Source organism: Talpa europaea (genome assembly GCF_964194135.1).
Source record: "Talpa europaea genome assembly, chromosome: 14".
In the NCBI taxonomy this organism is placed as follows: Eukaryota; Metazoa; Chordata; class Mammalia; order Eulipotyphla; family Talpidae; genus Talpa; species Talpa europaea.
In genome coordinates, this window is record NC_140082.1 from 92499434 (window position 1) to 92525260 (window position 25827).

General features: G+C 60.4%; 2 protein-coding genes across 8 annotated transcripts; one reads left to right on the forward strand and one right to left on the reverse strand.

Annotated features, from left to right (window-relative positions):
• Nucleotides 1-413: 413 nt before the first annotated feature.
• Nucleotides 414-3775, forward strand: RCCD1 (RCC1 domain containing 1; the record flags this gene model as incomplete). Its single annotated transcript, XM_084254115.1, has 7 exons — nucleotides 414-582; nucleotides 915-1290; nucleotides 1373-1494; nucleotides 1727-1825; nucleotides 1977-2135; nucleotides 2635-2664; nucleotides 3627-3775. The coding sequence occupies 7 exons, from the start codon at nucleotides 414-416 to the stop codon at nucleotides 3773-3775; spliced, it is 1104 nt and encodes a 367-aa protein (XP_084110241.1).
• A 6256-nt stretch (nucleotides 3776-10031) lies between these two features.
• PRC1 (protein regulator of cytokinesis 1) lies at nucleotides 10032-23604 on the reverse strand (the record flags this gene model as incomplete). Of its 7 annotated transcripts, none has more annotated exons than XM_084253581.1 (13): nucleotides 23482-23604; nucleotides 21107-21340; nucleotides 20861-21031; nucleotides 20274-20423; nucleotides 19832-19979; nucleotides 17450-17586; nucleotides 15590-15685; nucleotides 14451-14597; nucleotides 14187-14288; nucleotides 12397-12511; nucleotides 11902-12071; nucleotides 11537-11578; nucleotides 10032-10103 (listed from the first exon to the last, which is right to left on the reverse strand). In XM_084253581.1, exons 1-13 carry the CDS (start codon nucleotides 23590-23592, stop codon nucleotides 10032-10034), a joined length of 1695 nt encoding a protein of 564 aa, XP_084109707.1. In that variant the 5' UTR covers nucleotides 23593-23604. The 7 variants fall into 7 exon arrangements, with proteins under 7 accessions (XP_084109707.1, XP_084109704.1, XP_084109706.1 ...); XM_084253578.1 differs by having other exon boundaries at nucleotides 11902-12075; nucleotides 12401-12511; nucleotides 14178-14288; XM_084253580.1 differs by having other exon boundaries at nucleotides 11537-11575; nucleotides 14178-14288.
• Nucleotides 23605-25827: the final 2223 nt, after the last annotated feature.

Genomic DNA, 25827 nt, shown 5'->3' on the forward strand with positions numbered 1-25827 from the left:
CGGGCGCCCGGCACCTCCCCACCTGCGGGGCGGGTCCTCGCGAGCCGCTTCCGCTCGACGGGCTGAGCCGCTCTGCGAGCCCATTGGCCCAGAGGCGGTGAGTGGCAGGCCGCGAGCCAATGGGGGCGGGCCGGCGAGGGGCGGGCCCGGGGCCGTCCGTCCAGCCCGCGCCCCGCGGAGCCCCCGACCGCGCGAGGCCGCGGGCGGGCCCAGGGGGGCCCGGAGGGGCGGGGGAGGGTCCGCCGCGCGCCGACCGGGCGCGGGGGGCGGGGGAGCGGGGGCCCCGCGGGTGGACTCGTGGCCCGGGCGCGGGGGGGGCGGAGCGGCGGGGGCCCCGCCCCGGCGTCTGGGGGCCCCGCCCGCCCCCCGCGCCGAGCCCCGCCCCGCGCGCGCGCCCCGCAGCCCCCGCGGCCATGGCGGCCGAGCGCCCCGGGGCCTGGTTCGGCTTCGGGTTCTGCGGCTTCGGGCAGGCGCCGGGCCCCGGGCGCGGGCTGCGGGTGCTGCGGCCTGAGGCGCTGCGGGGCCCGGGCGCCGACGCCCTCCGCGTGCGCGCCAGCTGGAGCTACACCGCGCTGCTGACGCGTGAGCGCCCCGCGCCCCCGCCCTGCCCCCCAGTCCCCCGGCCCCGCGCCCCCCGCGCCCCCCGTACCCCCGGCTCCCGGGGCCCCCGCCCTGCCCCCCAGTCCCCCGGCCCCGCGCCCCCGGCTCCCGGGCCCCCCGCGCCCCCCGGGCCCCCCCCGTACCCCCGGCTCCCGGGCCCCCCGCCCGGCCCCCCAGTCCCCCGGCCCCGCGCCCCCCGCGCCCCCCGTACCCCCGGCTCCCGGGGCCCCCGCCCTGCCCCCCAGTCCCCCGGCCCCGCGCTCCCCGGGCCCCCCGTACCCCGCCCGGCCCCGCCCAGCGCGCTCTCCCCGCAGGCGCCGGCCGCCTGGAGCTGTCGGGCGCGGCGGGCGGCGGGGCCGGGGGCTGCCGCGACGCGTGGGCCGCGGAGGCGCTGCTCGTGCTGCTGCGCGCGCCGAAGGGCCCCGGGCGCGGGCCGGAGCTGCAGGCCTGGGCGCCCGGGCGGGCGCTGCGCGGGGCGCCCCTGTGGGCGCGGGCGCTGCGCCCCGAGAGCGGGCCGGGCCGGGCCGGGCCGCCCCCGCTGCCGCTGCTGCCCGGCGCGCACCTGAGCCCGCGCCCGCCCTTCTGCCGCGCGCTGGGCCCCGCGCTGCGGGCGCTGCGGCTGGAGCTGGGCGCGGAGCACGCGCTGCTGCTGGGCGCGGGGGGCCGCGTGTTCGCCTGGGGCGCCGGCCGGTGAGTGGGGCCGGCGGGCGGGCGGGGGGGCGGGGGGCCGCGGGGACCAGGACCGACCCCCCCCCGCCCCCGCCCCCCGCAGGCTCGGCCAGCTGGGCCACGGGGCGCTGGAGGCCGCGCGCGAGCCCCGGGCCGTGGAGGCGCTGCAGGGGCTGCCCGTGGCGCGCGTGGCGGCGGGCGGCTGGCACTCGGCGTGCGTGAGCGGTGAGCGGCCCCCGCCCGGGCGGGGGGGGGCGTGCGGGGAGCCCCCTGGGCCCCGGGGACCGGCGGGGGGGCGCGGGGACCGCTGCTGCCCCCGGGGGCGGGCGGGGGCGGGGAGCAGCGCCCCGGGCCGGGGCCCCGGCCGTGGGGGTGGCTGCAGGGGCCTCGGGGGTGGCTGCAGGGTCCTCGGATGAGGGGCCCTCGGCGTGGCGTGAACCCCACTTCTCCCTCCCAGAGGCCGGGGACGTTTACGTCTGGGGCTGGAACGAGTCGGGGCAGCTGGGCCTGCCCGCCCGGAACCTGGGGCCGCGCGGCGAGGCCCCGGCGGGGGCAGGTGAGGCCCCCCCCCCACCCCCCTCCCCGTCCCGTGCCCCCGGGGGCCGGCTGAGCGCTCTGGGGGGCCGTCCCGTCCGCGCAGCTCTGGGGCGCAGTCAGAGGGGCAGCCTGGCTGGCTCACCCGCCCTCACCCCCGCCCCGCCCCACAGCCCCCGGCCCCGGTGGGGACGCCCCCCGGGGGGAGAGCGCGGCGGGGCCCGGAGACCCCTTCATAGCGGTGCAGCCCTTCCCCGCCCTCCTGGACCTGCCCCTGGACGCCGAGGCCGCCGAGGTCAGCTGCGGGTCCCGGCACACGGCGGTGGTGACGCGTGAGTGGACGGGGCCTCTCCCGCTCAGGCCGGGGCTGCAGGAAAGGGTGGGGGCCCCAGACGTGCCGCTTTTTTTGCATAGAACCGGGGTGCAGGCCAGAGATGGGGGGTGACAGGAGGCTCCAGAGGCAGAGCGGGGAGCAGAGCGGGCGGAGGACTGAGGACGCTGCTGGGGGAGCCGCGGGGAGGCCGGAGGGGTCTGCTGCGCCCTGTGGGCAGCTCCCCGGTGGGGGATGACCCCAGGCACCTCAGACGGGGCGGCCCGACGTGTCGCTTCTAGGGGGCCCGAGAGGCACCGAGCTGTTCCGTGTCCGCTGCAGGCGCCCGGGTGGCTTTTCGGTCCTGGAGGGCCCCCTTGTGCGGGGCGGGGGTGCTCGGCCTCCGCCCGCCTGGGCAGCCTCCCTGTCCCCCTGCTGCGGGGAGTGGGGAGGCGATTCCCGGTGCGCCCCTCGGAAGCAGCGGCCTGCAGGGGCGGCCCTCACCGCGCTCTTGGTTGCAGGCGCCGGGGAGCTGTACACCTGGGGCTGGGGTGAGTGTGGCCGCGCGGGGGGCGCGGGGGCCGGGCAGAGTGGCCCCCGGGAGGGCCGGGCCGGGAGCCTCGTCTGGCTCTGGGCAGGGGAAAGAGGGCGGGGACCCCTCTCGGCTCCGGGAGGCACCGCGCCGGGGGTGGCCGCCGGCCTCTTGGGCACCCGAGGACTCGCGGGCCCGCTGGCTGCGGTCTCCTCCCCGGAGGGGCGCGGACGATGAGGCGTCTCAGGGCCGAGGGACGGCGCGGGGCGGTCGGGGAGTCGGCGAGTCCAGGAGCCAGAGACGCGCTTCGGGGAGGGCAGGGCTGAGCGCGGGTGTGTGGAGTCGGGGCGGCAGGCGCCTGTGCCGGGGCCCAGCTCCGGCTGTGGCGAGCGGCCGTGGCTTCCCGTGGCCGGCGGCGATCCGCGCCCGCAGCCCCGTCGGGACCTGGCCCGGTTCCTCGGCAGCCGCGGGGTCTGTCCTTCGCGCTGTGCGGTCACTTCCCCGCTTCCTGACCGGCCCCGCCGCTGACTCGCTCTTGGTTGTTATGACGATCGTGGGTGCGTTTTACTCCTCGCGACGCGTCGAGGCCGCGACAGCCGAGCGTGTGGGCCGGGGCCGCTCGCCGTCTGTCATCGCGCAGTGTAGCGGCGCTTCGCTCGAGTTGGCCTCGGGGTCAAGCGACGGATGGTTTGTGGCCAGCACCCAGTGACCTTTCTAGGTCAGGGGAAGACGACCCCGGAGAGACAGGGGCGGCGGGATGAAGCCTGGGGGCCTTGAGAAGGCGAGGGAGGGCCGCGTGTCGCCCTCTCCTCCGTCTTCGTGGCGGCTTCTGGGGGTCGTTGCCTCTTGGGCATCGGCCTCTCTAAGCCGCAGGGAGTTTGCTGCTCGCCCCCGCGCGGGCCTCCGGGACCGTGGCCACAGCCGTGAGCCCCGGGGGGCACTGCGGGGGGAGGTGCGGCAGCCAGGCCTGTCTCCCCGCAGGCAAATACGGCCAGCTGGGCCTCGGGGACACGGCCAGCCGCGACCGGCCCTGCCGCGTGGACTACTTCGCCGACAACCACCTGCGGGTGCGCGCCGTGCACTGCGGGCCCTGGAACACCTACGTGTGCGCCGCGGGGGCGCAGAGCTGACGGGTGAGTGGCCTGGCCAGGTCGGGGCGCCTGCCTTCCCGCAGCCCCGCCTCCCCCCGCACCTCGGGGTCGCAGAGCCGGGCGCCCCGACCCCGGCGCCCGTGGGGCAGACGGGAGGGCGCAGAACCCCGGGCGCGGGGTGCAGCTCCCGTGAGCCCCGCCCGCCCGCGTCCTCAAGCCTGGCCCCGGGGGGAGGGACTCGGTGGCCCAGGAGCCCTCGGGGTGGACACTCTTCCCGCCCGAGTGCGCTGTGGGGCGCTGGCTGCTCTGAGCCATCTGCGGGGGGGGGCAGGGGCACCCCAGCTCTCTGTGGGGCGCGGGCTCAGCCGGCGTCTCCCTGCACCCCGAGCAGCGGCGTCTGGCATTTGCGCCTCCAGCACCGGCCGCGCCTTCGGGTCCGTCGAGGCTTTTCAGGCTCCAGGGGAGCTTGAGGGTGTCAGTGCCCCCCACGTTACCCTCCGCGGCGCGGGCGGGCTCGGCCTGGTCTTGGCAGCACTGCTGTCCCTCGTGGCCGGCGTGGGGGGCAGGGCGCGCCCCCACCCCCGCCCGGGTCACCGGTTCTTGCGAAAACGCACCGTGCGCCCCGCTTTGCGGCCTGAGGTTCGGGGCGCTGCTCCCTCTGCGGCCCCGCCGCCGGGGCGCCCTCCCGCTGCAGTGCCACACTCACGCCCGCCTCCCCCCGCGGTTCCACACTCGCATTCACACACACCTCCCCAGCTGCAGCTACACACTCAGACACACCTCCCCAGCTGCAGTTACACACTCACACATTCACACACACCTCCCCAGCTGCAGCTACACACTCACACATTCACACACACCTCCCCAGCTGCAGCTACACACTCACACATTCACACACACCTCCCCAGCTGCAGCTACACACTCAGACACACCTCCCCAGCTGCAGCTACACACTCACACATTCACACACACCTCCCCAGCTGCAGTTACACACTCATTCACACACACCTTTCCAGCTGTAGTTACACACACATCCCTCCCCAGCTGAAGTTACAGACATGCACGCTGACACGACTCCCCTCCCTCCCCCCAGACGCACACTCGCCTTCCCAGCTGCAGTCACACACACACACACACACACACACACACACACACGACTCTCCTCACACCCCTTCCTTCCCCATCCCCCTCCCCACCACCCCCTGCCCAGCTTAATCTCTCCCCCAGGAGCTGGCCGCGCCCCCACCCCCTGCTTGTCTGTCTCTGGACCGTGTGGTCTGCACGTGCCGCTTTCGCTGTCTTGTCTGGCGAGGTTGTCCCGACCTCCCGTGCCCGGGGCTTCCGTCGTGGAGTTTGGGGAGAGTCCGTTACCTTTGCTGGTCATGTGATTTGCGGATATTTTCTCCCCGTTGGCAGCTACTCGATTTATTTTTTCGGTCTATGCACACAAGAACTGGGGTGCAGGCCAGGGCTACGGGGGGTCGGGTGAAAGGACTCACCAGAGACAGAGCGGGGGGCAGAACAGGCAGATCTACCGAAGCCCACTGCTGAGGGGCGCAGCGGGGAGACAGGAGAGGCCTGCTGCGCCCTGGGGGCCGCTCCCTGGCCGGGGGTCCGCACGACGGCCTGAGACTCAAGCCCTGGGCCGCCAGGAGGCTTCAGCCCGTGTGACGGTCTCTTTCTCGGAATGAAAGGTTTACAATTCGTTAAAATCTCAGCGTCCTGTTCCTCCAGGGGTCGCGCTTCTGATGTCCGTGCAGGTGCGCTCTGCTCGGTCCGAGCCATCCGTGTTTCCTTCTGACAGTTGTCGCTTTCCACGTGAGCTCCGCTGTATTCTGAGGTCACTTAGGCCTGGAGCGGGGCAGAGGCCACAGTCCCTCCCTTTTTTTGAGTAAGCGACCGTCCAGCGTCCCCCGCCACTCGTTGGAAACACTGTCCCGACCGGCCTCCGCGCTTGTCCGCACCCCCCCCCCCCCTGCCACGTCTGTGGGCCTCTCGGACTGGCTGGCCTCGCGCCGGTCGACGCCCGAGTCTCGCCCTCCACGTTGGTTCTCTCCAGACTCGGCTGTTCTAGCCTCCTTGCTTTTCCACATGCATCTCGGGGTCAGCTTTGCGCTTCCCACGCGCCTGCCGGGCACTGATGCGCTCGCATTTGCTCTGTAGATCCGGACACGTCGCGTCCCACGTGTCGAGGCTCCCGTCCGAGGACGCAGCGTCTGCCCGTCCGGCCCCTCTCGTCGGCGGGATGCCGGGCGGTGAAGCGGATGCACGGGCACGTTTTGGGCATGTTGCAAATTTCGGCTGCGCGTTGCTGGCGGCCGGCGTGTAGAGATGAGGCTGGTGTTTGTACGTCGCCCTCCTGTCGTGTGCTCTTTCCAAACTTACTAATGGAGGCTTTTTTGTGGGTTCCCGGGGAAGCTGCACTTTGTGTTAATAAAATACAGATCCTACACGTAAATGAGGTCGCAGTGCTTGTCCTTCTTTGTTCATTTCACCTAATGCCCTCAAGCCCCGTCCGGGTCGTTGCAGACGTGGCCGTCTCTTCAGCGGCGGAGTAGTGCTCCGTCGCGTGCGGTCGTGTACTTCAGGTTTGGGTCAAGAGGGATCACATGTCATTGTCTAAAAATAAGTCAGGCCTCCCCGGTGGCGCCGCGGTTGAGCGCTGGGTTGCGAAACTGCCCGTGGCCTCTGCAGCGCCGGTTCGATCCCCGGCCACTGGGCGAGGGTCCTACATGGCGCGCAGACCTCTCCTGCCGCCCGCTGCTCCCCTCAGCAGTGTGCTTCGGTCCTTCTGCCTGCTCTGCGCCCCGCTCTGGCTCTGGGGGATCCTCTCACCCTCCCGCGCTTCTGACTGCGCCCAGTGCTTGTATAAATAATAAATCTTTAAAAAATAAATAAAAATAAAAATAAAAAGTCATTGCTTAAAAAATCAAGGACCACATTTGTGACCGCGGTCCCCACGGGCAGCGCCCGCCGGCCTAGCGAGCGCTATCACGGTGACGGAACCACTGGGAACGCGCCCCAGAGCGCCCTCGCGGCTCTGTGCAGCCTATGCAGCTCTACCACCCGTATTTCTTTTTTTGATTTTTTAAGGATTTATTTATTTCTGCATCCAAGAGCTGGGGTACAGGCCAGAGGTGCGGGGGGAGAGGATTCCCCAGAGACAGAGTGGGGAGCAGAACAGGCAGATCTACTGAAACCCACTGCTGAGGGGAGCAGCAGGGCGGCAGGAGGGGTCTGCTGCACCGCGTGGGTAGCTCCCTGGCTGGGGATCGAACGCAGGCCGCAGTGGCTGCCGTGTAGTCTTGAGACAACCAACCCCTGCGCCGCCAGGGAGGCCCCACCATCCGTATTTTACTAATGTTCTTATTGAACTGTATGTGCTCTTTGTTGCACCGGGTTGTCAGACGCTACGACACATTTTTTGCTTGAGGAACGTAGAAAAAATACGTCACGACCCTCCCGACAGCCCAGTCTACCGCCTTACTAGGTGACTGGCCCCTCACCAGATAGAGCACCTGCGCATCTCCTGTCCCATTGCCCTGGTTTGCTTTTGCTTTTGATGTCAGGTCCAAAGACAAAGTCGCCAAGACCAGTGTGGGGAGCGGCCTGCCTGTCCTCGCCTGGGGGGTGGTGTCCGGTCTCTGTCAGGACGCCGGGCCCTGTCCCGCCACTCGTCTGGGGCCGTCGCCGCTGTCTTGCCTCCCGTACTGTAGGCTCACGGGCCACCTGGTGCGCCTTTGTGCCTGAGCTCCGCACCCCTGGCCTGTTTCACGGGGGCCCCCCCCCGACTGCTGGGCCCCCCCCCCCCCCACTGCTTTGGTCACCGTAGTTTGCAAGTTTGAGATGAGGGCGCGTCGCGCTTGGGTGACTTCGGCTGTTGGGGGTCTTTGGTGGCTCCCTCCAGAGCCCGCGCGGTTGTTCCCTCCATGAGCATCGCCGGGACCCCGGGCGGGCCCATGGGGGGGGGTGCGCCGCCCCCGCGCCGAGCCTTCTCCACGAGCAGGTCTTCGGTTTTCATCAGCTTCTTGCTTTCAGCACACAGGCCCTTCGCCCCCGGGGTTTGCTCCAGGTTTTTGTCATTCAGTGGCGCGTCACAGCAGGTTTCTGGGTGTTGACTTGGTGCCCTGCAGCTTTACCCAGTTCGCTTATTCTAACTTTCTAAAATCCTTCCGATCTTCTAATCAGATCCTTCAAAAGAAGGATGGCCCAGGCGAGGGAGAGTCACTGAAGCCGAGATGTGCCTCCCGCCCACCAGAATGGGGTCTGTGACCCGCGCGCGGCACTGCCAGGAATGGTGTGGCCACGTCACGCTCAGCACACACCTGCGTGCACACGACCCCGCCACGGTTGCCCAGAGGAAAACGTGTCCCTCTCAAGACTCCTGCACACCCCCCCCCCCCCCCCGGGCCGGCTTTCCTCCTAGGCAGCACCTGGAAGTCCAAGCGGCCGAGCACAGCAGGGGGGCGAGCTGTGTGCGCCCAGGGCAGCCTGGACACGCGGACAGACTGACCCCATGGGTGACCCTCAACATAATAAGGAATAGGCCGAGAGCCAGATGTGTAGGATTCTTCTCACCTCTGTAATGCGCAGACTCCTCTGGTGACGGCCGGGGGTGGGGGGTGAGGAGGCAGAAGGATTGCCGAGATGCAGGAAGCGGCTTTTGGGAGCGACGGATTGAGTGAGGTGACTGGTGGTGAGGGCCGCATTTGTCAAAGTATATGTCTTATACAAGAGCTGGGGTGCAGGCCAGGGGTGTGGGGGGGTGAGAGGATTCGCCAGAGACAGAGCGGGGAGCAGAACGGGCAGACGGACGGGATCCACTGCTGAGGGGAGCCGCGGGCGAGGCAGGAGGGGTCTGCTCGCCATGTGGGGAGGCTGCGGACAGCTTCACAGCGCTGTGCTTAACCCCTTGCGCCGCCAGGGAGGCCCCTGTCAAAGTGTGTCTCATGAAGGTGTTTGGGCCTCCCCGGTGGCACAAAAGGTGGAGACGCAGCCTATGAAGCTGTCCGCAGCCGCTGCAGCCCGAGTTCGATCCCCGGCCAGGGGGAACTACATGGCGCAGCAGACCTGTCTCCCGCTGCTCCTCACAGCTATGTATTTCGGCCCGCCTGCCTGCTCTGCTCCCCACTGTGTCTCTGGTGATCCTCACACATACGCGCACACACACACACCCCCCCTCTGGCCCGTACCCCAGCTCTTGCATACATAAGTAAATCTACTTTGTTTAGAAAGTCAGGCTAACTTGCCCCGTATGGTGTATTCCTTCAACCTTCCTTCTATCACCTAGGGATGTTCTTAATTAAAAATGCACAAGAAAAATCACGTTCCTAACCACAAATGTCTTCTACGTCCTTTGGTCTTTCCTGTTTTTCAGACCAAACCAACCAAAAAGTGCTTTCGGGGAAAAAGAGAACCGTCACATTGTGTCTTTAAATCGTAAGTATACACGTATTTTATTTTTAGTATAGTAGGTGTATGACTTCCCAGCGCGCTGACCCTGGCTAGGTCCGCTCTGGTGAGCTGCTAACCATTTCCGGGGCTGGTGCAGGCAGAGGGAGAATAAATAGTGCTTCGGGGCGTGCAGCAGTAGTAGTGATCGACGGGGCTGGGGGGCAGTGTAGCAGGAACAACCCCCTATGCCATGTGCAAAGTGCCAGCTCTCCAGGCCAGAAACGCCCAGCCACACAGCCCCCCACTTGGCTGGCAGCCGCAGCGGGGACGTGGACTCGGCACAGGGACGAGGCTAGGCCCAGAGGCAGGTGACGCGTCCACCCGGCCCGCCAGGCCACCCCGTCACCCGGTGGCAGCAGGTCAGGCTGCGCCACTCTGACAGCCCCTCCTCGGGAGCGAGGCTTTCTGCGTGGGGACCGCCGCAGGTGGGAGCAAAGCTAACAGCATTACCGGAGCACCCATAACCAGGAAAGCGGCTAATTGCCAACTAACGCGTGCACAGGCCCAGACGACTTGCGGGCACCGTTGCTATTTCGTGCGGCGTGAGCTACAGCAAGCCCCGGGGTGTGCTTGAGCGAGCGGGTGGGGAGAGGCGCTCAGGTCCATATGCTACGGTTTGCACTGACTGCTGCGAACTAAACATATTTCTGAGTCAAAATAAAAGCAAGTCTCCGAGGCCCCGTGAAGCCTGTGGTGGCATTTGCTCCACGCTAGGCCCGTGGTAGTGACGCTGGTCCGGGGCTTCCAGCACACCCACGTGAAGGAGGGCAGCCCCCGCGCGGCTAGGCCCAGCCTAGGCCCAGGGAGCCGCAGCGGGCTCGGCACGGCTCCTCAGGGCTCCTCAGGACTGGATGTTGGTGGAATTGAGGATTCGTGACGTAGCGTCAGACTTGGAAGCCTTTGAAAGTTCTCGCTGTTGAAAAACAGACAACACAAGTGATGGGCCTGTCCCCTCAGGGCGCCTCCCTAGGTGTGGGTGTCAGCAGGAGGTCCCCAGGGATGGCTCCTCTGAGACAGGCTGTCAGGGGCGGGTGTGGGCGCTGTTCTGTGGAGGAAGCGCCGTTCTGTTAAAGGAAGCGCGTGCTCGCGGACTCTGCCCCTCCCTCAGCCAGTCCACCGCCCCTTAGGTTTTCCGACTAGGGCAGCGCCTCCTAGCCATCCAGTCCTCCGAGCTGTCAAGCTAGGTAGGCACAAGCTTTGAGGCCTTTTTAAACAATGGGCCAGCCCACATATCTACCAATCCCTGGGGCCGAGGGCCTTGTAACCTGCTGGTGACTTGATCTCATGCTGGAGCACATGGTAGAGAAGCAGAAAAGAAAAGGCAGGACCAGCTCCTGAGGAAGGTTAGTGAGGTGCACGTGCTGGCTGTGGCGCTGCCCAGGGGTGTCTACCTGCAAACCCATCCAGGTGAGCCCCCCTCGGCCTGGCGAGAGAGGTGCCAAGTGGAGGAAACAAGGCTTGGCTGGGCAGGTAATGAACAGCCGGGCCCTTTGCCCGCCGTCAGCCAGCCTGGGCGACAAGCACCGCCGTGTCACGTGGGTAAAGTGCCAGGACAGGAAGCCGGCCTCGGCACTCAGGCCAGGCGCGCAGCCCCAGTGTCTGTCACTGCAGCAGTAAAAGTTGGCCCCTCGGCTTTAGCTCGACGCCAGCCAAGAGTAAAGGGCAGCCTCAGCTCTCAACAGGAAGCTCAACTGGCCCCTTGTTGTGGGGGTGGGGAGGGGGAGACTCGTGTTGTCAAGTTAGAGGCCCTGCCGCTAAGTGTTAGGAAGCGGGGAGTAGGGCACGGGAGGCTCAAGAGCATTCTGGAAAGATTCCTTTCTTCTAGCGCCTCTGAGCTGCTCGAACAGCTCCGTGTAGTAGAAACAGGCCAGGCCAAGGACGTGAGCGCTGCAGCTTGAGCGGACAGGGCCCGCGCCAGCGGAGGGCGAGGAAGGCATATGCTCCAGGAAGGAATCAGCACGCAGGCAGGAGCCTCGCTAGGGGCAGCACACAGCTGGGGCCCCTCCCGCGCCACGGGGGCCTCCGTTCTTCCCAGTACCCCGGAAGCCTCTGCTGTCACCACCAGGGAGGGCGAAGTGACATAGAAAAACACTTTGCCTGACTGTCAGCGGGGCTGAGAATCCAATTCGAGTCTGAACACGTTTCTTGTTCACCAGCAGGTTAGTCAATCCCTTGTGGGATTAGCCAGGCATTACTTTAGAGGTGTGCTGGGGATCCCCGCCACCTGAGACAAAGGTTCCGCGGCAGCACCGCTGAGATGGGTGGTTAGTGCAGCCCGTGCAGACGGGAATGAAGCCAGCAGGCGAGGCGTGTTCAGGAAGGGACATGCAGGGTCGCCATACAGACCTGAAGCCCAACAGTGGAGCTGTCAGAGAGGGATGGATCCTTCTAAGAACAGAGAATTGAGACAATTACCAAGAACTCCACCAGGAGAGCACCAGGGCGTGGGCAGAGGGTCACCTCCTGCAGCCAGGGAGAGGTATTCTTAAGCAGAAGGATCCAGGCGCAGTTTCTGCTTGCCGCTGCCAGCTCCCGCCTTCCTGGGTGGGGTGCCCCTGGCGCCTCCCCCACACTGGCCTCGGTCACGGCAGGAGAGGGATTCTCAGCCCCCAGGGACTGTCCTGACTCGCCTCGGCGCCCAGGGGAGACACCCGTGCTGCCCCAACTGTGTGCTCCCCAGGGACTGGTAGATATTAGAAAAGGTGAATTACCGCAAACTCAGAATAGGTGCTGGCAACAGAATTAATGCTGAAGTTGCGCTGGAGGGGGGCCGAGTTGGGGTACCCACCGCTCAGGATGCTGCCATTGAGCTCGAGGTTCTCCTTGTTGGCGCCGTGCCTGCCGGCACGGGGGGTCTTTGTCACAGAGCAGGTGGAAGCGCCTGGCTGTGGAGGAAGAGCCGCGTGTGCCCTGGGCAGAGGCTGCAGCGGGGCCCGGGGTTTCCGCAGTCTAAGTGCCTCAGCGACCCAACGCTCAGCACCTGCGCGCCCCTCCTCCGAGTGCCCGGCCATGTCCCGTGACCCCGTGACCTCGCTCAGCGCCCACCGAGGCCCAGGCTTTGCGCTGCGCCCGTGTGACCCCAGGGCTTCCCACTACACGAGCAGGCCCGGGGAGCCCCCGCTGCAGGCTTGAAACTAGCGTCTCTCAGCAGCTGGAGGGTAACCCTAAGCGGGAGCAGAAGCCCCCCAACACAAAGGCCAGGCCACTCACCTTGCTGCCAGAGGGTGGAAGTCGCGACACCGGGGAACGGTAGACGGTGCCGCCGAAGGCAGGCCGGATGCTGCTGTTGGCCGTGGCGTTGGACAGGGTGGTCGTGTTCAGCTGGAAGGAGGAGGGAGGCGGCTGCTGGGCGAGGACACGGCCCAGCCCTCCACTGAGGCGTGAGCCCAGGCAGCAGCCCGGGAGCGCCGGGACGACACGCACGAGCCCGCTGCTCCGCAGCGCCAGGGCTGCCCGGCGAGCGCTGCCCTTCTGGTTCCCACCTGCGCCGCAGCCGCCCTTCACCCCTAGGCACGAGCCCGAGGGAAATGGAAGCTCGAAGACGGCGCCACAGTTACCCAGCGCGGCCAGGACACCGACTGGCCAGCCAGGGACAGGCCGTGCGTCCGCGGAGGGGCCTGCTCACAGCGGGATGCTGCTGAGCCGTAGAAGCGAGTGGCCGCCTGAGCCTCTGGCCCTGGCACCAGCAGATACACTCAGCAGGCGCCCTGAAGGCCAGGCGAGGGGCGCGCACGCGAGGTTCTGTCACACACCAGAACGTGCCACGCGCCACGATGACAGCGGCACTGGCGGCAGGAACTGGAAAGGGGGGCGCTGGGGGCCCTTGCGGGTGAGGGAGATGGGCACCGTGTGGATGGAGGGGAGGCGTAAGCGTGACAGAATCATTCAAGGAGGAGGCAGACGAGGCAGCACGACGCAGGCACCAGGGAGAAGAGCGCGCCGTGAAGGAACAGTGGTGTCTTTCCCGCGGCGGGGCCAGCTTTCCATCCGCCGGCTGATGCCACAAGGAGCAGGAGATGAGTTATCCAAGACCCAGACACTGGGCGGTCAGTGTGAAAGGGGGAGCATTTGGAACCCCCAAGAATTCCTCTAATCTGCTAGGAGATAAATGTCCTAATAGGAAGAGTCCCCAGAAAAGGACCTAGGAGGCCAGGGGACAGCAGAAGGCTCGGCCTCACGAGCATCCAGGGAATGCACACGAACGCCGGAAGCGCCTGCCCTGCGCCCCTCGAACACAGGTCAAGTCTGAAGGTACCAGAAGCTGGCAAGGGCGGAGCCACTGTGCTGGCCCCACAGCCATCAGGCATCAGACTGGAGGAGCAGCATGGCTGGCACCGAGGCCCCTGAAATGGCTGGCAAGTGTTCTCGGGGGTCCTCTTGGAGGCCATTACAAGTGACTTTTAAAACCTTCCCTATAGGGGCCTCCCTGGTGGCGCAAGGGATTAAGACACAGCTCATGAAGCTGTCCGCAGCCTCTGCAGCACGAGGTCGATCCCCCAGCCAGCCAGGGAGCAACCCACAGGGCACAGCAGACCTCTCCTGTCTCCTCGCTGCTCCCCTCAGCAGCGGATTTCATCAGTCTGCCTGTTCTGCTCCCCACTGTCTCTGGTGAGTCCTCTCACCCCCCTCATCTCTGGCCTGTACCCCAGCTCTTACAAGCATACATAAATCTTACAAAATAAAACCTCCCCTATGTCATAAAATCCAAGCTGAGGCGGAAGAAGGGAATTAACACTCTGCTTCATCTGTCCAAGTCAGAAAATGGGGACCTAATGCCCCCCTTGAAGCACAAAAGTCACCTTTCACAGTCCTTGGGTGGAGTTGCAGCAGCCCTCGAGCCTCCGGGATTAGCTGCAGCCTGCCCCTCACCCTCAAGTGACCTTCACGCCCCTGGGGAATCGCCTCTGGGGACACAGGGCAAGCGGTGGCCAAGAGGCCTGGTCTCAAGAGCCACTGCTGAACAGCGGCTCACGGAGCTGCACTTTACCTTACGCACTTTGCCGGGTGTGCTGGGCAGCAGTCCGCGGCGCTTGCTGGGTGTCCTGGGCGCGCTGCCGTAGAGCATCTCCGTCTCCGTCTGCTTCTTGTTCTTCAGTTGCTGTGTGAACAGCGGGCGCAATGCTGACCGGTCCCACAGGAGAGCGGGTCTGGGGTGGGGCCGGAACCCTGGGCCTAGAGCTAAGAAGGGCTGCGCTGGCCCCCGAGGCTCAGGGCCACACGCCTGGCTGTCCCGCCCTCTGCCCAGGTTGCGTTCACTTACTCTCTCCTGCTTGGCTCGTTCTTTCTCCAGCCGATGCAGCTCCCACTGCTCCGTCACGTACTCCATGAACTTCTGCCCATTCACCACAAACGCCTTCGAATGCTCCTGTTCCCACTTCTCAATCTGTGCCTTCAGCTCCTCCTCCAGCTGAGAGCAGAAGCAAGGCCGCACGTGAGGACAGATGAAAGGCTGCTCCCCCGCCCCGGGAGGGTCACTGGCTCAACTCCAGCCCGGACCCGGTGGCGACTCAGGGCGGAAATCGAAGCCGGGTCTGCTTCTGCTTCACACCACGGCGGGGAAAGGCGAGGGCCGTGAGTCCGACACGAAGGTTTTGGTGCCCAAAGTCAGGGCGGCCCCAGGGAGGACAGCAAAGCCAGACGGGCGCGTGCAGCGGCAGCAGCACCCCCGGCCCGACCTGCAGTTCCAGTTGCCACGGTGGCGGTGGCGAAGAGGCAGCTAGGCCTTCCCGGCTCCTCGCTCGCCTCGACTCTGAGGCTCTCGGAACGACGTGGAAGCCTCAAGGTGGGACAGCGCCTTCAATGGCGCAGAACTCAGCACGTGCCACTCAGTAGAAAAGGCCTGAAGCCCTCAGCACTTTAAGAAGTTTTCCTTTGTTACTGACTGGCTCAACTCTGGCCTCCTCCCACGCCCCCACCCGAAGTCGGGGTGAAGGCCTAACCCACGGGACCGCAGAATGTGCCTTTATCTGGACATCAAGGTAAAAACGGGGTCCAAGGCTGAGCCCTGAGCGGACGTGGCTGGTGTCCTTTGAAGAGAGTGGACGTGGACGTGCACAGAGGCGGCCATGTGGAGACAGGGGTGGCATCGCCCGCAAGCAGGGGGCAGAGCCTCAGGGAAAGCAGCCCTGGCCTGCACCTTCACCTCAGAGCTGCGCCTCGGGGCGGGAAGAGGCACCCCTGCTGTTTATCAAAGTGCCTGGGGTGAGCTGTAGCGCAGCCCTAGCAAACCGATGGGGCCTGGCTCTCCACGCTTCCACGGGGAAGGCTCGAGGCCGCCTTCTTGTCCTTGCCTAAGCTTTGTCTTTGAAAAGGCAGTTTTAGGCCACATGATTCAAAGCAAAGACACACGACAGTCAGGCCTCTTCTGGCCAAGCACCAAAAACCTGACAGCAGTATTACCTTAGGCAGTGTTTTTTGGAGCTTCGCGCGTTGCTTTTCTTCCTTCAGGAGATTTCCTCCACGGTTTGTAAATCTACTGGGATCTGATGCTTTTCTCTGTGAAAAATACATTTCCGTTAGAGTAGCCTCTGGGAAAGCCAGACCAGTGACTTCTTCTCAGGTTCCCTGCTCTCAGAAAGATACCATTGTTGGGCCTCCCTGGTGGTGCAAGGTTAAGACGCAACCTATGAAGCTGTCCGCAGCCTCTGCAGCACGAGTTCAGTCCCCGGCCAGGGAGCTACCCACGTGGCGCAGCAGACCTCGCCTGTCTCCCCGCTGCTCCCCTCATCAGTGGATTCTAGTCGAGCTGCCTGTTCTGCTCCCCACTGTCTCTGGTGAGTCCTCTCACCACCACCCTGCCCCCGCACCTCTGGCCTGTACCCCCATTCTTGTATGCATAAATCTTTGAAAAAACAACAAAAAGATACCATTGTCAAGGCGGCTGCGCACACCCCACAGCTCTCAGGGAGGGGTGGGGGCACGCACCACCAGGTCACCACATGATCACACCCCCCCCCCCCCCGGGTGCAGGAAAACTACCGATTCCTAAAAAAGTAGGACAGGCTTTCTATGCACAGCGTCACCGGCTCTTTTCCTTGGGCAAAGGTTAGCTGACGGGGAAGCCTGCACAGTGCTCGGCGGCAGCCCTGGGCGCACTTCCGCCAGAGCCAGGGCAGCGGAGCGGCACCCAAGTCGGGGCTTATGGATCCTCTGTCCTTCACTAGATGAACCCTCTCAAAATGGACGAGAATAAAATGTAAAACACTAGGCTTCTTAGTAACTGCCCCGGCTCTTCCTATTGCGCCTAGTACGTCAGAACAGCAGTGAGGTACGGACCCGGGAACTACAGGTCAGGTGTGAACTCTCAGAAGGAGGTGCTCGGCAGAGTTCACCGTCTCCACAGCCTAGAGGTCAAGCATGAGAAAGCCACGCCCCAGACGGACTACGCCAGAGCAGGTAGGATTCACTTCTCTTCTCTGAAAGACGGGTGTGACCAGAGCTACCTGTTCGGCTCTTACTGCCAGCAGCGCTGCCCCTCCACGCCGTGCTGTGGCCGCGGCAGCTCTGAGACCTCACCCCGTTCTCGCTACTCACTCTGGAGTCTTAGTTTCCTCCATAGAGTGGAAGGACTTGAGTGAGGATTCCCTGAAGGGCCCTTCCAGCTGTGTCAGGATGGCACGAACCTGAGCGAATGTCTTTGGAATTCTTGGCCGAGGTCCCTGGCTGAGTCCACCCCCACCCTAGTCTGAGGGAACCCCGTGCCCAGACAATTCTCTGAGAAAATTGGGAAAATCAAAATGGTGGAATGTGCCAGATGTTTGCTGACATCCATTCTCCTCTCCCTCCCTGGCGCTGGCCTAGGGCCAAGCCAGGTCTTGCAGTTCTCCCTGCTTTGCTAGCATCGGGGCAGAGCTGCTGTGGCGAGCCTGGAGGGGCCCTCGGAGGATGCAGGCTCTTGTCTTCAAGGGGCTCTCTCCCCCATCTGGCCCTAAGCCACCCATATGCTGGGGGGGTGCGCTCTGGAGCCTCCCTGGACTTGGATGAGGCCCAGCTCTTAGTGGTGGTGAAGAAGTGAGCTCAACAGCCAGGAACCAGATAGAGTAGCCACAGCCATCTGCACCGCCCGCCTCTGGGCGTCCCTTATGCAAGAAACTTATTCAAGCTGTTGACTCTGGGGTTAGTGCTCCTACACACAAGGGTCACACACACGGGGGGTCAACAGTAACTTGACCTGATGAAATAGGGCCCCAGAACCCAGTAACGTGCAAAGGAAACCGGGCGCTGACTCTAGTTCTCCAGGTAAGATGGACAAGGTGGTACCTCAAACTCTAGGAAGAGCCTCCAGCTTTCTTCCCACTTCTGGACGCCTTCAAAGAGCTCTCTGTGCACCTCGTAGTAGTTTCTCAACTGCACGATCTCGGCATCGTGGAGCTGGAGGAGACTTTCAGTGTAGTCCTCTGCAAGGTATAAACAGGTATAAATGGGTGTGGCAGCGCCACAGCGCCACGGCAGCTTGGCGGCGATGTGGGGTTTGCAAATCCACACAACAGATTTGGTGGTGGGTGAACGTGGACTGGCAAAGTCCGTGCTAACCCATTCATACTCTTCCCAGGCGTCCACGCTCGCCTCCGGGCCCTGCCACGGAAGGAAGGCTGCCCGGCCGTTCCTGGCTACGCACGCGAGTCGGCACCCCCAGGCGGGAGCCGCAGTGCACCTTAGCACCTGCTGGCAGTGCTTAGCGGGCCACGCGGACTGTAAACTTGAGGCCCACTTGAGTGCAGGCTCCCAATGAGCAGATGCCAGACCGCGGGGTTTACCCCTGTCTGCCCTCTCAGGACATGGGCTACACCTGCAGACGCCGAGTTTAAGCGCTTACATCAGCGCACCATTGCCAAATCAGAGGCTCCCTCCGGAGAAGTACTAGTAGCCTTTAAAGTCAGGGAGTGAGAAGGGCCTCCCCAGCGCCCTAGCGGGTTAAGGCTCAGTGCCGCGGTGCTGCTACTACTACGGCCTGAGTTCGATACCCGGCCCAGGGAGCCAACCCACGTAAGGCGCAGGGGGCCTCTCCTCTTGCCCACTGCTCCCGAGTGGTGTAATTCAGTCATGTTCGCTCTTCCTGTGTGTCGCCCCCTCCCCATGTCTGTCTAATTCCCTCCCCCCCACCCCCAACATGAGACCAGGTCTAATGAAACGTGTTGGAAACATCCGTTGAATAGAACAGAAAACAAGGGGAGCTCATCATATGTGGAAACAAGAACTCACAGCTAAGGTGGAGGCGGAGCAGTGTTTGGTTTACATTAAATGTTTTCAGCTGATTAAAAATACACACAAACCTATGCTTATAAAGCAGTAAGAATCTTTTGTTCATTTTTACCTCGTGATACACTTTATTCTCCTTTAAGTGCCCTCTTTAGCCGGAATCTCATGTACTAGCTTCATTTTTAGTGCTAACATTTAATCCAGATGCATTCCATATACTGGTGCTGATAAAACGGAATATAGCAGCTTCCAAATGGTGGGAACTAGCAAGGACGTTCCCTTCCTATCCTCTGTGCAGGGGACGGCATTAGAGAGTTGTAGGCAGAACTTTGGAGCTAACCCCTGGTCTGTTTCCACCAGTGTGCAGTCTCTTTATCTGCCTGGCAGTGAGAGTCAAGCCCTCTTGAAAAGGAAAAATAAACCCAGCGCTCGGAATTCCATAATTGCATTTCTGTACTTTTTGACTCACATAATAAATGTTGGGATGTGTGTACACACCTAATTTTAGAAATTTCTCTAGTATCTTTACTTACTGATCCCCTTAGTAATGGGAAGATTTTTGGGGTCTCTCTGGTGGTAAGAGGGGTTAAGCACCACACTATGAAGCAATCTGCAGCCTCATGCAGCACGAGTTCGATCCTCGGCTGGACAGGGAGAAACCCACATGGTGCAGCAGACCTCTCCTGTCTCCTCGCTGCTCCCCTCAGCAGAGGATTTCAGTCAGTCTGCCTGTTCTGCATCCCAATCTGTCTCTGGTGAGTCCTCTCACCCCCCTGCATCTCTGGCCTGTACCACGGCTCTTGTATGCATAAATAAATAATGGGAAGATTTTTCTTCCTTGTAATAAAAATGACACATGAGACAGTATATACACATCTTGTGGATAATAAAAGCCAGGTTTGCTCCCGTTGATCTTGGGCACAAAGCTGATGAACATTCTCAAGCGCTCTCTTGCCTAAGTTTTCCTTCGTATTCCTTCCCCCACCCTGTCAACAGAGGGCTGGGTCTTTGAAAATGTCCAGAAACAAGAAACATTTGTTGAACTTAGTAAAGACAGCCTCATCTTTATAGAAATTCGGGTTAGGTCAGCCAGGCACTGCACGGGGCTCTGAGGGCACCAGCTTGGGCTCTTGCACCTGCCTGCGGTGCTTCCGGGTTAAGCTGCTTGACACTCAAGTGCATTCGGCCCTCGTCTCTCGACACGAGGACTGGGTAAGCTGTTCCTGGAAGGGCTGGTCATTGCACCTGATGACTGGAGCTTCACTACAGCCAGTGACACACTGCTTCAGAGATCGAGAGATCTCTAATTTCCCAGTTGCACGTGCAAATGCTTATTTGTACAGTAAAGGCAACGTGGGCTGAAAGCTTGAAAAGCTTCAGAAGTAGACACACTCCTGAACCTGCACACAGCAGGCCACGTGCGGACCACGTTGCTGTACTAACCATCATGATAGGGAGCGAAAGCTTCTCTCTGCTCCTGGCTGTAGAAACACCGGTCCCAGTACTGAGCCAGCTCCACTCGAATTGCCTCAATCACTTTCTTCATGTTTTGCATCTTCAGTTCTTCCAGCCGACCCACTTCCAATTGCAGCTGAAAGAAAGAGAGCAGCTGAGAGACCTGCGCTTCTGCGTTCACCTCGGTTTGCAGAAGCTTCTTCCCCCGTTAAAATAAAAGTGCAGCGGGCTTCATGCCAGAGATAAATCGACCACCTTTGCAACAACATGATACGAGCCACGAATGTCTGCAAGAGGCAGAAGGCCTGCCCCCCTTGCTGTGTCTGTCTTGGAAACAAGTTTGCTCAAGGCAGAAGCTAGTCAGCACATTAGACCTGGCACGGGCACGCTCGGAGACTGCTGACCCAGCAGCACTTTTCAGGTTTCTTACCGCTTTCCTGACCTTGGCCTTTGAACCAGTCATAATGTTACCCATGGCCTCTCTCTCTTCTGTGGGTATCTGCAGCCTGTCCCAGAGCTCTCGGATCTGAGCACGCAGCCCCTCACACATCACTTCATTCTGTGATTTTCGCATTTCCAGCTGTAGCAAAGCAGAAATAGTAAAGACAGCAGCAGAGAAGGTAGCCCCCGGCCTCCCACAAAAAAAAAAAAAAAAAGGATCAGCTGCAGACCTTTACAAGGGTGTGAAGAGGTGTGTGGTCACGATTTAACACAAACTGTAAGCTGTCCTTACGGCAAGATACAAACCCTTCCAAATTACAATTGAAATTTTGAATAAAATTCTCCAGTAAACATTAGCCAATTCAAGTGGCTAGTATCATTTCATCCAAAACTTCAATTTCACACTTTTAAGGACACATACAGTTTTCTTTTCTTTTGTTTGACATCACGGCTGCACTTAATGTCTTTATTCTCCCTCCTTCTCTTGGTTCCTCATTAAGACTGAACGGGTGACAATGCTTCCTCAGACTGCTGACTACTTGGGCAGCCCCAGACCATCATTTCAACAGACATTACCTGCCGCAGCAACTTCTGTAGCGTTGCAATGTTCTCCAAAGATAAACAAAAAGCATCTTCATCCTCACACACGACATCCCGTTCAAAGCTCGTGTCTGGGGTGTGATCTAATTCTTCCATACACAGTATGATTTGCTTCTTTATGCTGACAAACTCCTCACGCCGAGAAGCCTGAAAGACAGAAGGGTCACAGCACGCCCAGGATTCAAGCGGTTCTCGGGAGCGTGCCGCCAGCCAGCAGTGTACCTTGGTTTCCCGCAGGGCTTTCAAGTGCTGTCTGAACCGGCTCAGCTCTTCTAAGCTGGGCACCAAGGTGCTGTCGATGTCGTACTGGGGCATGCAAAGAATCTCACATAGTTCTTGATCTTGCTCTTGAAGCAGTTTCAGTTCTTGTTTTCTCTCCTTTTTCTGTTTTCGCATCAGTTCTACCTGAGTGCGCAAATCCTTCTCCAGCTGCAAGATGGTCGTCTCCCCTTCTTCCTGTACAAGACAATGTTTCCTTGCTGTCAGGCTCAAGTGGATGTCTTCGACAGAAGAGAAGGGCAACGGAACAGGACTCGGAGGACAGATTTTCAGTTAAACTTACAAATGAGTTAATTCACGACCAACAGAGTGTGGTACAAAGAGGGTCCCCTAATGAAGATCTTAAACAAGGAAAGGGACTTTTGCCAGAGGTGAAAACTGATGGGGCTAATGCACATGCTTGTCTTTAATAATGCGCAGATGTCACATCTCAGACTCCTGGAACATTATTTATTTATAAGATACCTAGAGTTTTGTGGGGTTTTTGCATAGAAGAGCTGGGGTGTAGAACAGGTGGATTTATTGAAATCCACTGCTGAGGGGAGCAGCCTGCGAGACAGGAGAGGTCTGCTGCGCCATGTGGGTCAGCTCCCTGGCTGAAGAAGGAACTCAGGCCACAGAGGTGACAGTGCTAAGACTTAACCCCTAGGCCACCAGGGAGGCCCCTTATAATTTTATTACTTCAATTAAAAAAAAAAACTGGCTGGAAAGCTTGTTTTGACTCCTTGTTCTACTCTTGATAATTTGAAGAAGAGCAGTTACATGTCCTATGAAGTTATACAAATTTTCTCAACATCAGTGAACGAGAAACTATCATGTACTTTAAGGGAGCTGTACCTCTGTATACCTAACATCACACCCAACTTCACATTGAAAGTTACAAAAACAGGGCCCTCCCTGGTGGCTCAGGGGTTAAGTCTCAGCACTATCACCCTATCACCACTGCAGCTGAGTTTGAATCCCCAGCCAGGGGGATGGCATAGCAGACCTCTCCTGTCTCCCTGCTGCTCCCCTCAGCAGTGGATTTCACTCAACCTGCCTGTTCTGTTCCCCACTGTCTCTGATGAGTCCTCTCACCCCCTGCACCTATGGTCTACACCCCAGTTCTTATATGCATAAATAAATCTTAAAAAAAAAAAAAAGGTTACAACAACAATAACCTGTTCAAAGTCAATGTTATTTCTGTTGAATTCCAGAAACTTCATTGATGTTACAATTGGCCCAGCTGCTCTTAGCTGCCAGTTGTGAGTTACTCTTTTTTTTTTTTTTTTAATAGAGGCATGTTTTATTTATTTATTTATTTGTTTTATTTATACATGCACTGGGTACAGTCAGAAGCGCGGGAGGGTGAGAGAATTCACCAGAGCCAGAGCAGGGAGCAGAGCAGGCAGAAGGACCGAAGTACACTGCTGAGGGGAGCAGCGGGCTGCAGGAGAGGTCTGCGCGCCACGTGGGACCCTCCTCCGGTGGCCGGGGAGCAGCCAGGGATTGAACCGGCGCCGCAGAGGCCGCAGGCAGCTTCGCAACCCAGCGCTCAACCGCTGCGCCACCGGGGAGGCCCAGTTGTGAGTTACTCTTATCCCTGCCAAGGCCATCTCCTGCCCGTGCTGACTCCACTAGACACCTAAGCAGTTCTTCCTGGAACAGGAGGGACCTGAGAACTATCCTTAGCTCTCTCACCATCATATGCTGCCCTAATCACCTACGCAAACTTTACTCTTGTCTTCATCTATATGACCCAAATGCTGTCTTTATTGCCTTCTAGCCAGGCACATGTGTCCCTGCCAGCATCCTCCCTGGGTCCCTGACCCACAGCACACTGCTGCTCAGCGGGGTCTCGGGCAAGCATGGCATGCTGAGACTGACTGCTCTCCTGATACTCAGCTTTGGGGGATTTCACCACAAGTCGCAGTTCTGGCTGGTTCAGTGGTCTGCAGCTTCTGGGTATGGAAAAACCTACAAATGCAGGATTTGGGGATAACGTTCCCTGGTATAGTCAGACATTTTTGCTGCCTACATAGCTCTTTTCACTTCCCTTTAAAGAATATCACAGTACCGTCTGTGCCTGGCTTTTCCTCAGATTAAAATATTTTTGTATGCTCTACAAATTGACAGTAAGAGGAATCTTGTTTTCGATCAAAAATAAGCAACACTTATGAGCTGTCTCACCTCTCTGAGAGGCAACTCCTTACGTAGATTACAATAACCTTGTGGGACCTATTAACCAGGCAGCATGTTTCCCCACTTCTCATGCCCACTGCCCACAGACACCCCCTCCAGCTCAGCTCCCAGGGGGACCCCCAAGGCCCACAGCGCACCTGAAAGGGCTCCACGTGTAACTCAGTGCACAGGGTGCTCAGCTCTTTTTGACAAACAGAGATGCTCTTGATGAGCCTCTCCTTCAGGCTCTCCTCTTCAGCAATCATCATATCCAGGAGGTCCTATGAGAGAGACGGTTCTGAAGTTGTCGGGGCGGGGCAGCGGGGAGGGGAGCCTGAGGTTTGGGCAACAGTAACATTCTCCCTGGTATATGCCATCTCAGATGGTGCCAGCACCCTGCCCCAAGCCACTGCCAGGGCAGCTGGGCTGCGCTCACCTTGATGTGCTTCTTCACAACCTCGGTTCTCTGCAGCCGCTGGTCTTCGGGGATCCCAATTAGTTCCCATATTTCCCGCAGGTGCGTCAGGGCTTTCTGGAGGCACACTATGGACTCCTCTGCCAGCACCTCACTGAAACACAAGGAAAGAGACCCCGGAGTTCCACAAGCTCCTGACCAAGAGCAGAATTTACAGAAATGAAATAAACTAGACCTTGGTCGCCTCAAGGCTAAAACAAACTGAAAACAAGCATGCAGCTTAATTCACCTTTAACCGCTCCCTTTTTCTTTTCCCCATAAACCACAACACTAGCAACCCTCTCACATGACATCACAGAAACTCAGTCTTCTGAATAACATTCAGCATCTGGAATTGTATCAATGAGTCTACCCATGAGAGTATAAAAAGAAATTAAATGACTTTTTAAAAGATTTATTTACGGATGCATACAAGAACTAGGGTACAGGCCAGAGGTGCAGAGGGTGAGAGGATTCACCAGAGACAGAGTGGGGACCAGAACAGGCGGATCCACTCCTGAGGGGAGCAGCGGGGGGACAGGAGAGGTCTGCTGCGCCATGTGGGTCAGCTCTCTGGCTGGGGATTGAACTCGTGCTGCAGTGGCTGCGGACAGCCTCATAGTGCTGCGCCTTAACCCCTTGCATCACCAGGGAGGTCCAGAAATATAAATGATTTTATTGAAGAAAAACAGGCAAAAATATCAGTAAAACAGACAGACAAGCATCAAATGTTGATGAGGATAAGAGTTTGGTGGTTTTAAAGCTCCTGGAAGGTGGCCAGCAATGGATCGCTGTGTTCTTGTTCCTAAATCACAACTATTCACTCAACAGGACGGCTTGACAAACACAAGCATCAGATGTTGAGGAGGACACAGAAAAGCACAACTTTCATCTACCACTTGTCTGGAGTGTGAACTGGTACCATTTTAAAAACCGTTGGCAGGGCAAGCACAAGGGACTACGGTGATGGTTCAGGGGTGATGCAGTGGTGGGAGATTTATGGGGACTACACCTGAGGGCTGAAATCAAATACTGTACAAAAATGAACAACGATGTCAGAAAAGTGAAAAACCAAACACCTGTTGGCAACAGCTACTAATGCCGGGCCCAGGAGCTCCAGCTCCACACACGTATCCAGCAGAAACACACCCACGGCCACCAAGGAGACAGACAAAACCCCAGACTACTCATACAAAACGGACAATAACCCACTCCCTACGGGGGGGGGGGGGGGGGGGGGGGGGAATACCCAGCATGGAGGAATCTCAGAATCACGGGCAGCTAAGCCCAGTGAAAGCTGTCAGAGTCCGAGGGTTACACACTGGTTCCATTTTATGAAATTCAAGAAAGGGCAGACGCATAGTGCTAGGGAGCAGACTCGCTGCCTGGGATCCGGACAGCACCCCCACCCCCCCAGAGGGCACAAGGATGGCACTAGGGACACGCCATCACACAGCTCACACGACGGCCCTGACTCAAACTCACGTGTACACTGAGCCCAGTTTCTGGTGTCTAAAGTACACCTCATGTCTAAGGGGGGGAGAGGTAAAAGAAACAAAGAAAGAATGGGGAAATGGGGAAGACAAGGAAAAAAAGAACCGGGGTGGCGAAGGCAGAGAAGCAAGGGTCTAGCGCACCACGCGATCCCCTGGACAACGCTCACAAGCGGGCAAAACTCAGCTCTGCTTTCAGAGGCCACTGTCCTGGGCGGCGGTGACAGACTGGGCCGGCTGGTCCCACAGGGGTGCTGACCGACAATCCACTGGGTTGGGGTTTCATCTGTCCGTATTTCTATACATAGGCCATGTCTGTACTAGCTAAAGCTTTAAAAAAACAGCAGCTCTCCTCCCTGCCCACCATGCGGCACGAGTTCGATCCTCGGCCGGGGAGCTACCCCATGGCGCGGCAGACCTCTCCTGTCTCCCCGCTGCTCCCCTCCGCAGTGGATTTCAGTCGTCTGCCTGTTCTAGTCCATGCTCTGGCTCTGGTGAATCCTCTCACCACCCCCCTCCGCACCTCTCGCCTGTACCCCTGTTCTTGTATGCATAAA